Raw genomic sequence first — 9553 nt, 5'->3', positions numbered from 1 at the left:
TTGGAGACTTCAGTCTTGGAATATTTTCAGACAAATCACTTTACTTGAGTACATCGATAATATAGTTGTAACAATGCTAATACAAATATTAGCTGTCGTAGGACTCTTGGTAGTTCCATCACACCAGCAACTTGTTAGTTGGCAAGAGTTTTCGAACGCTGTCACTATCCATGGATTCCCAGTGCCGCAACAAATCCAATACACTACCTTCTTGCAAGGTCTACCTCTTGGTGGAATTACAAACAGACAAGAGGCAGCAATGGCTTTAACTCAATTCTTGCATGAAAGTGGTGGTCTGAGATTTAGACGAGAAATCGCATGCGAACACACTGGCTGTCCTGAACATTACCGCACTCCCGGATGCGATGCACCTGGTCAATTTTACTTCGGCAGAGGATACATTCAACTAACATGGTGCGGCTATAACTATCTACCATTCTCTTTGAGCCGTTTCGGTGACGATCGCTTGAGATTGAATCCGGATTTAGTAGCAAGTGATGAGCAATTGGCTTGGGATTCCGCATTCTGGTTCTGGAGGGTATGTTATCCGTTTGAAATTAAACGAATTTTTCTCTTTAATTCCATACGAATTTCTTTACTTAGCAAAACGTACACAATTTCCCTGGTGTCCAACAAGGTCATTTCGGTGCAACAACACGTGCTATCAATGGAAATCTAGAGTGCAACAATCCAGGTGGTCATCATCTCGCTAGAATTCGTTTCGCAATGTACGGTAGAGTGAGAAGTCAATGGGGACTTCCCGGACCGGGAATTGAAACTGGCTGTTACAACTAATTGTTTTTGAGTTCTGAAGTGACAATAAAACATTATATTCAATTGCATCGCGTCAAATTTCATTACCGCCTGCAATTGTATAGTAGAATGACGTTGTTCACAGATGGCGTTTTCGATCACATGTAAGTAACTAAGAAATATGGACTCATTGTGCTTTGTGATTGCTTCTGTTGACTCATAAGAATCTGGTGGCCATAAGTTCGAACTATCAACGAAAACTCGCAAATTTAAAGTCTTAGTAGCAAGATTCAATTCAAAGAAGTGTTGAATTTCTATCGATGGTCCACTGATTTATTTATTGTCTAAAGCATTCTGTTCAACCGCCTCCAACTGCGATTTAGCTGTCCCCATAATCTCTGTGTCGTTAAACGTTTGCGAATTCTACAATGAAACAAATCTTTTCACTTCATTAGACAATACCAATGGCAATACAAATTGCTAAGTGGTTTCTCTCAGTGTACATATACATGCAGGTTGATTTTTAACCGCCTATCCATTTGCCAACAGTTGTCACTGCAAATATTTGTAACTTAAGTTAAGTGGTTCAATTTCTGCAAAAACATAAAAATGCATTCGAGCATTGCGTAACACTTGAACAGAGTTCGTTTTCTTAATCTTTCACTTGGTATAAATAAAAGTAAAAATGTGCGCTTACGAAATCGTAAATTTAATTTGAAAAAAAAAAATCCGTGTTAGAAGTGCATTCCAAATTTCTGAATGCATCGAAAACATCGAAGAATCACAATGTAAAACTCGCTGCAATGTTCACAGACCTTATAAATATAATAAACAAGTTCCTTAAAGTCGAAATGTTCATTTATATCTTAACTATCGTAAGTATCTACAAAAATAATGAAAATAGAAAAAAAAAAACGAAAACGAAATAATAAATTACCATGTCCAATGTCCATGTACCTGATTAAAGCTCAAAGCACTTGTGCATCGTTATACTCACAATTTCGGATTGACCTCAATTCACGTAAAAAATATTTGTTGAACTTGGACCTTCCACAGTATAACGTAACACAAGAACACAAATTGTTACTCAATCAAAATAAGTGTTAGAAGCGTTTCGAAAAAAAAAAATTAAATCTGCTCTCACAGTTTAACCATTGGCTTGGTATATTTCCATAATTTACGAAGCGTTGGTAATATGCTTCGGACTAGAAATTTTAATTGCATGCCATTTCCTTTAGCTGCTCCAATCGGCTTTTATGTATTGCTAAAAATTTGACAACCGTTTGCAGATACATGAGTAAATATATTATTTCTGAGGTACATCATCCGTGTGAATGAAGTGAGGAAACTCTAACACATAATTGAGGTATAAGGAAAAAGTTAGCATGCGTTAGGAAAATAACTATTATCGATTCATAATTGTTGTCAAAAAAAATTGAGATTTAAGGAGTGACTTGGATTTAGAAAATATTTCAAAGAACGGCATAGAAGCTGTATGGGTGAAAATTATGGGTAATTATTTAACGCGAGGTATCGATTTGGTGATAAACTTTCAACGTTTATAGATCATTGTTACAAGGCTCAGACCATTTGCGTTCAGGAGAAACATTCTTTGATCTTTTCATCGCCTTTTCGGATGCAGATACAGAGGACCTGTTAGACCTTCGCTAAAATAGTCAAATTTTAACCCAATTTGTCTACTGCTCATATCTCAGTCTGGATGAATTTAAAACCCAGTAAGACCGTATTCGCCCCGAAAGTACGTGCAATTACGTTTGGAATGACCTTTTGTGTTTCACGTACTAGGAGAAATTTCCTTAAAAGTGCATGTTTTCGATCACTTCCCACTAACCACACTAACGACAAGGAATGTGTTAGCTTTAAATAAAAATTGGTTTTGGCTGTTGACATTTGACCAGCTCTGAAAAAAATCAGCGCTGTTTAACGAAATTCTTATAAACTGCTCAGTTTTCTCAGAGTTGGTCAAATTTCTACAACCAAATCTATTTAGAGCATCAGCCCGGCAAGTTGAAGGTTGTGAGTTCATGTCTCACCCATGCACATCAAATTTTTTAATTTCAAATCCAATTCTAGTATTTCTAAAGATGAAAATTAAAAAAGAATTCGTCGCGGAATACAGTGAACGACATCTCAAATGTCTCACTGTCATTTTTTTCAGAGAATGTCATTGTGAATTTGCAATGACACAATAAAATTCTCAGAAAAATTTGACAGTGAGACATTTGAGATGTCGTTCACTCTATAGCGTTTCTCTAGAAAAATCTATTTTCTGTTTTTCAACAACTTTCGCTAGCACATTCGTGGTCGTTATTGCAGTCCTACATTTGCGAAAAAGGATTCTGGTGGAAAGATATCATCAAAAGTAACCTAAAATCGCCAAAATGTATGCTTTTCAGCAAAGCATCGAAGCCTCTTAAGAGGAGTCTTTACTTGGCAAATTTGTAGTCCGAGAAAACTCAAAATTTGTATCAATTTGCGTGAACTATTGCGTTTTCTCGGACCTATAGGTTTCATCACCACAAAAATTTCTATTTTATATTTACTGCTTACACATTTCAACATCAAACGATGTTTTTACTTTCTCCAAAAAGGATGCAAGTGCAGAATTATCATAAAAAAGTTAATATTTTTGCGCCCAAATGTAGACAACAAGTTTTCCTAGTGAAGATTCCCCTTAATATTCCATAAGGACTGTAATGTTTTGACGCAGATGAAAATGGTCGGGGCTCACGGCAATATGTGAGCGCCTAAGTCTAGTCATATTAATTTTAGTAATTTTTGTCAATTAACCTCGAGCATCATCATATGCAAAGACAATTTATTGCTTATCTTGTAATCAATTTAGGACACAAGGACACTACAATTAAATGTGGCACATTGGTTAGCTCTAAATTTTATTATCAAAACAAAAAAAAAATTGTCACAATCGTTAGCACTACCCATTTCATTTAAAACATACATTATTAATAAGAAAATTTCTTTATGGATATATTGCCCATATATACTATCCCATTCAGTAATACCCTACAAAATCATAGTGTACGAACAAGCAAAAATAAAATTACATTCTCTTCGCATATGCAATTACAAATATCTCACTTCAACTACGTGATTTTGCATTACACACAAACAAAGACAACATTACTATCGACTAAATGTAAAAAGTCCGAGTATAAAAGCCCCCAAAAGGTCTTTAACGTGTTCAGTTTTTCCGTGAAATTTCAAGAAATAGCTCTATCCAAAAATTTATTTGAAAAAAAAACTCCGTTAAGAATGTTGTTAAAATTGGTATGTGCAATTTGGTTACATTCATTAGGTTTCTTTTTTTTTGATGCAATAGTTAATCATGAAGTAAAAAAAAATCGAATAAAAATAAAAATAAAAAATGAAAAGAAAAGTGTAATTTCTCATACAAATTTATTAACCTTGAAAATCGCAATGGATTAGCAATCAATCACAGCCTTAAGATCGTTATTATACCATGGGATTATTTACTGCTATGTGAATTTTATATTTATTCTTATTCAAATGGAACACGTTTAAGTGCACGTCTTCTGCTAAATGAACATTTTATTCGCTTGACATTTTCAGTGATAGATAAATTGTTAAATTATTATCTTCTAATGTTACATTGTAGTTGCGCGGTATTATTTTTTTTTTAAATAATTTATTTATTGTTGTTGGTGTATTTCATTTTTTACTTTACATCATACGAATGGTTAAAGTTTAATTCATTTATTCGTTGGTTTTTTCGTCTCTTAACAAAGATTTTATAAAGAATGTAATATAAATTCAGTTTCACTTTCAAAACTCGGTACGCGTGGTTATATTACACAGATATAGTTACCTAAATGCCGCAAATGGCTGGTTTATATTTTGAAATTTAAATATTCGATTCAGAATAGTGATAGACATTAAATTCTCGCAATATTGGTATAAATGTAAGCGTACTGTACATTGTTCTTGGCTGGTTATTATTGACGACAAATTCATTTTTTCTAATTTACAATCGACAATATGAATTGCTTCGAATATTGTTTCCTAACAGTCTAATTCGTAACTTACCGTTTGCGGGGAAAATAGGAAATTCCAACAAGAGCGAAAGATTGCGGCCAGAGAGAAGCGAGGAATTTAGTATTTCTCGTCGAAGGGACCACATAATTTTTCAGCCGTGTGTGGCGTTTTTATCCACGAAACAAACACAACCATTTGTTCCGCCATTTTTCAAAATCAAAACAAAATGACAGTTGCAAAGAGAAAAACAACTGATCGATCCATTGGGAAAAACAAGCGCTGAGAAAATAAACAATTTCTCACCTGAACTGAGAGAGCGTCAACAAAATGCCATCTTCTCACTGCATTTGAGTGGAGAAAATATGATTATTCACGCCGCACGGATGAAAAACTGTTGATTCTGCATTTTAGCATTTTAATTGGCCATATGGCCATAATTGTAAACTTGCTTCAAAGTTTTTTTTTAACAAAACCTTCTGATTCAAATATTACAGTGAACGACATCTAAAATGTCTCACTGTCATTTTTTTCAGAGAATGTCATTGTGAATTTGCAATGACACAATAAAATTCTCAGAAAAATTTGACAGTGAGACATTTGAGATGTCGTTCACTGTAGTTTCGGCTCGAAACTTTTGATCAAATAAAAAAGTCAACCCGGAATACATTTTCGAACTAATCATTGAGTACAAACATATATTATCTATGACGGCACAGCCCTGCTTCTAGCATGAAGTTACAAAATATTCGGAGGCACTGCGATTCTGTTGTACAGATAGATTACTTGCTTTCGTTGTATGAGTTAAATCATACAATACGTACGATCCATAGCGGTAGCTCGTATCACTAAAGCCTCCAAATTTGAAACTTGTCAATTCGGTGTTCATGCTAGTAGCAGTGCTGTGATGATGGCCTTTGATTCTTTATAACTACATCAACACGTTCGGTTAACACACCTCAACAACGAATCACTTGCCACCAGTCACACACATATTGTCGATTCAAGACGATCAAGACACTTCGTCGATCTCATAAGACATTTGGGTTCAACAATCGTCTCCTCGCATTTTTCGAAGCTGTTCAAACAAATGCCACACTTCATCAGGCCATCGCGACTGTGGCAAGGCATCTTCGAAAGATGCGTCTATCAATCATCTATTGAGATCGAAATCGAAGCACTGGGCAAATATTTTAGATTGTGAGCTCAGCTCCTTCTCACCATTCAATTTAATTGTTCAATTTGACTTTTCCGTACTTGTTTCACATATCTCAGTCTTATAGCAAAGTTATGCCAATACCATTTACTCTGGTACCTGAATGAATATTCCGGTAATAAAGAGAAAGAATGTTTTAAGCCAACGATAGTGTCCATGAAGCAACGAGATTTTTAATCGTTTAGACTGCGGTATCAGGTTTTAAAACGAACGCGTTCAAGAGATATGTATGATAAATCAGAAAATGTCATAGATGTGAGATTAACATACAATTCACTTTCTTATCGGAATTTCTTAACAATTTTTTAATCGCTAATCGTCTATCGGAGAAAGTTCTAAGCACATACCAACAACATGCATCGATCGAAGCTTGAGCGGTTTGAAGTGGCTGTTTAGTCAATTAGTTTTCGGCGCCAATTAATCGCATTTACTGAATTTTAGCGAAACAAATTGTTTCAATGTTGTCATTACATTCAGTTGAACTTAGCAAAAAAAACCGGAAAATCGAACGAAATAACGAAAAAAAAACAAATCGGAAACAGAAAAGGAAGACGTTGACGAAGTCTTTATTAAAAACGCTTTCCGGCGTAATTTGTAATTATTGTGTTAAACAGAACAAATAGTACACGCGATGCTAATAAGCGTATCAGTAATTATTTCCTATTTTCTCGACACATCGCACTTAATACCTTCACTGTGTTCATATTAAAGTCCTATTGTGTAAAACTTAAATGTCAAACTTAAAGCTCTCGTCAACCTTTAACCGTTAAAAAACGAGAATTATAAAACCGATTTGGACTCGTTTCTGGCATTGTCATAAATCGTTATGACAATACTTATGAGAGAAACATGTTTCGGGAGGACAACCAGAAACAATGCATTGAGGATATCGTTCCATTCACGTTTCCTTTCGAAGCGAATAAATGACTTTATGTAATGCATGCTCATTATGAGTGTCTGTACGAATAAATCAATAAAATTCGTAGCACATCATAAAAAATGTTTTAATTTCACATAAGATTTCATGCTACGATCCGACCAGCCCATTACCTTTTTCAATTTTACTTTCATTACGAATTCATTGTATTGGTTTTTTGCAAACATAATCGTGTTACGGCTGTTGTTGATACTTCATTGGATGCACCGTTAAATTTAATTGTTTGTTAATGAAAGAGGAAATCTGTCTTCCGAGTTAATTATTAAATTTTATAGACCGTTTTATTTGCCCATGTTTGAAACCGTGTACACACAGCGACGTTCAGAGACGAGAGAGAGAGATAGAGAGTTAAACAATTTATATTTAAAGCAATGAAAGTATTAGTTAATTCATTTTGCGAGGGGTCGACACTAGACAAGTTTGAATGCCATTCATGAATCATTATAACTGAACCTCACATAGCACAGTAACAATAAAAAGTTTATTTGAATTCAATTTTTGATTTTTAGACTTGGATCTGCTTGATTGGTGTAGTCTTGGCACAAGACTATCAAGAATATCAACAACATAGACCAGCTCCGACTCGCATTCAAACTAGCGCCTCAGAACCAAAGCCAACACCCATACCAATTCTCAAGCAAATCAACAGGTAATAACGACATAACTTTACCTCGAATTTTCGTTTTGTTTAATACTGAAGTATTTATGCAGACACAACGAGGATGGATCATACACTTATGGTTATGAAGGTGCTGACGGTTCTTTCAAAATCGAAACTAAGCTAGCTACTGGAGAAGTTAGGGGCAAATATGGTTACGTGGATGCAGATAACAAGGTAGCTACATCTTTGTCTTAAGTTGTTATAAGCGTCAAACGCATCGACGTTAAATCTGTTACTTTTTTGATAAAAATATCGTGTACTATTGGATGTAAAACCCTTTAACTTCATTGTTCTCAACATAAAGTTTGCTCTATAAAGGACTATTAAAAAGAGCTCATTATTCATTTTTTTCTTCTTCAAATTCTAAACTGTAGGTTCGCGTCGTTGAGTACGGAGCAAACAAATTCGGATTCCAGCCTTCCGGTGAAGGTATAACAGTGGCTCCACCCACTCTTGTCGACGAAACAACCGATAAGAATGGTCAACAAATCCCTGACTATGAAGACGAACAGCCACAACGACAACAACAACAACAACAAAAGCCATACGTAAGAATAGGAAATTGTTTTTGTTCCAATGAATATTGTAAAAATTAACTACTTTCCTTCATAGATTGCTAGAATTCCTCGACCTCAGCCACAACCCCAACCCCAGCCACAACCTAGACCACAGATTCCACAGAGACCACCTCAGCAACCGCACTACTTCCAATTTGAACAACAGGAACAACAACCTCAATATTTAGCCCCATCAGTAGCCCGTGCACAAATTGAAAATGCGGCCCCAATTGATGTTGTCTACTCGTCTCGTCAACGCGCTGCTCGTCCCGATCCGGAATATAGTCAACAGCAAACCTTTATTCCAGCTCCTCCACAAGTGCACGAACATCAACCTAGTTATGCTCCATCACCAATTGCTCGTTCGTTTCCACCAGCTGCGAGACCAGTTCAACAAGCTCAACCAATTGCCTATTCAGCACCAAAAACTCTATCCCAACCACAATACCATGCACCGCAACCACAACAGCAACAACAATACCAAGCTCCACAACAACAACAACAACAATACGCAGCTTCATCAAACCAAGGTCGAAGCACAAGTGTACTTGATCAATTAGCTAAAGACTTTGCGTTGCCACAAGGTGGTTCACCAGCACTTCATGACATTACATACTCGTATTATTAGACTTTGTTTATTTGGAGGATTCGCGGCCGTTGAGTTTGTTGATTTACGCACAGTGAACTGACTTTTGTATGAATGTAAATAGAACGAGACTACATGAATGATGTTAAAATTTAGGGCTGTTATCGTAACAAATTATTTATAAAGAAAACATTTCAAATTTTTGTATTGTGGGTAATAAATAATACTCTCGTCGAATCAAATATAGTCAAAGCATTTTATATTATCTATCCTCATCAGAGACCTGCATTTCGAGGAAAAACATTTTCATGTCAGGCTCATATTTAAAGAATATGATCATAGGCCGCGCAAATTCACTCTTCATGCCTAAGCCCTTATAAGCAGTGAGTGGATTCATTGAGACAACGTTGAAGCAGAATGAACATGGTTTTTTGTCTTGATCGTTGGTCGAATTCGGAGTAACATATTCGAGATCCATGAGTAGCGATTGGACATGGTTTTTTTAAGTTCAAAATAAGTTGTCAAATCTTGGGTATAAGTGATAATTTGTTCATATACGAAGGAATTCGTCATATGCATATCCTTCGAGGTCACATAAATTTTAAAGTTGATGTAGACGAGTGACCCGTATTCTAATTTTCATTGAAATATCTACTGTCATTTTCTAACTAAATCAACCATCTCATCACTTGGAAAATATAATTTAATCTTTCAAAAAGTAACAATTTTGAAGAAAGACAATGTTAGATCCGACAGATTTTCCCGCTACTATGAGTGACGCCGTTTTAAAGAAATTATTAACTGCGAAATT

At 35.5% G+C, this 9553-nt stretch overlaps 2 protein-coding genes across 2 annotated transcripts; both read left to right on the top strand.

Moving 5' to 3' along the window:
- LOC119069320 (endochitinase At2g43620-like) lies at positions 1-852 on the top strand. The gene is made up of 2 exons (XM_037173375.1): positions 1-538; positions 604-852. Exons 1-2 carry the CDS (start codon positions 74-76, stop codon positions 793-795), a joined length of 657 nt encoding a protein of 218 aa, XP_037029270.1. The 5' UTR covers positions 1-73; the 3' UTR covers positions 796-852.
- Positions 853-3980: 3128 nt separating this feature from the next.
- On the top strand, positions 3981-8988 carry LOC119069319 (activating signal cointegrator 1 complex subunit 2 homolog). The gene is made up of 5 exons (XM_037173374.1): positions 3981-4062; positions 7448-7587; positions 7650-7773; positions 7974-8147; positions 8212-8988. Exons 1-5 carry the CDS (start codon positions 4048-4050, stop codon positions 8782-8784), a joined length of 1026 nt encoding a protein of 341 aa, XP_037029269.1. The 5' UTR covers positions 3981-4047; the 3' UTR covers positions 8785-8988.
- The last annotated feature ends 565 nt before the right edge of the window (positions 8989-9553 follow it).

The sequence above is a fragment of the Bradysia coprophila genome (assembly GCF_014529535.1).
Source record: "Bradysia coprophila strain Holo2 chromosome X unlocalized genomic scaffold, BU_Bcop_v1 contig_26, whole genome shotgun sequence".
NCBI lineage: Eukaryota > Metazoa > Arthropoda > Insecta > Diptera > Sciaridae > Bradysia > Bradysia coprophila.
The sequence above is the reverse complement of the archived record's forward strand: the minus strand, read 5'-3'. Positions and strand labels throughout refer to the sequence as shown.

What these genes read in the sequence shown, in the direction of transcription:
- LOC119069319 (XM_037173374.1), top strand. An exon ending in ATTCTCAAGCAAATCAACAG is followed by an intron (nt 7,588 to 7,649) that starts GTAATAACGACA and finishes GTATTTATGCAG; the next exon opens with ACACAACGAGGATGGATCAT. An exon ending in ACGTGGATGCAGATAACAAG is followed by an intron (nt 7,774 to 7,973) that starts GTAGCTACATCT and finishes TCTAAACTGTAG; the next exon opens with GTTCGCGTCGTTGAGTACGG.
- LOC119069320 (XM_037173375.1), top strand. Translation starts at nt 74, where the DNA reads ATGCTAATACAAATATTAGCTGTCGTAGGACTCTTGGTAGTTCCATCA. An exon ending in CCGCATTCTGGTTCTGGAGG is followed by an intron (nt 539 to 603) that starts GTATGTTATCCG and finishes TTCTTTACTTAG; the next exon opens with CAAAACGTACACAATTTCCC.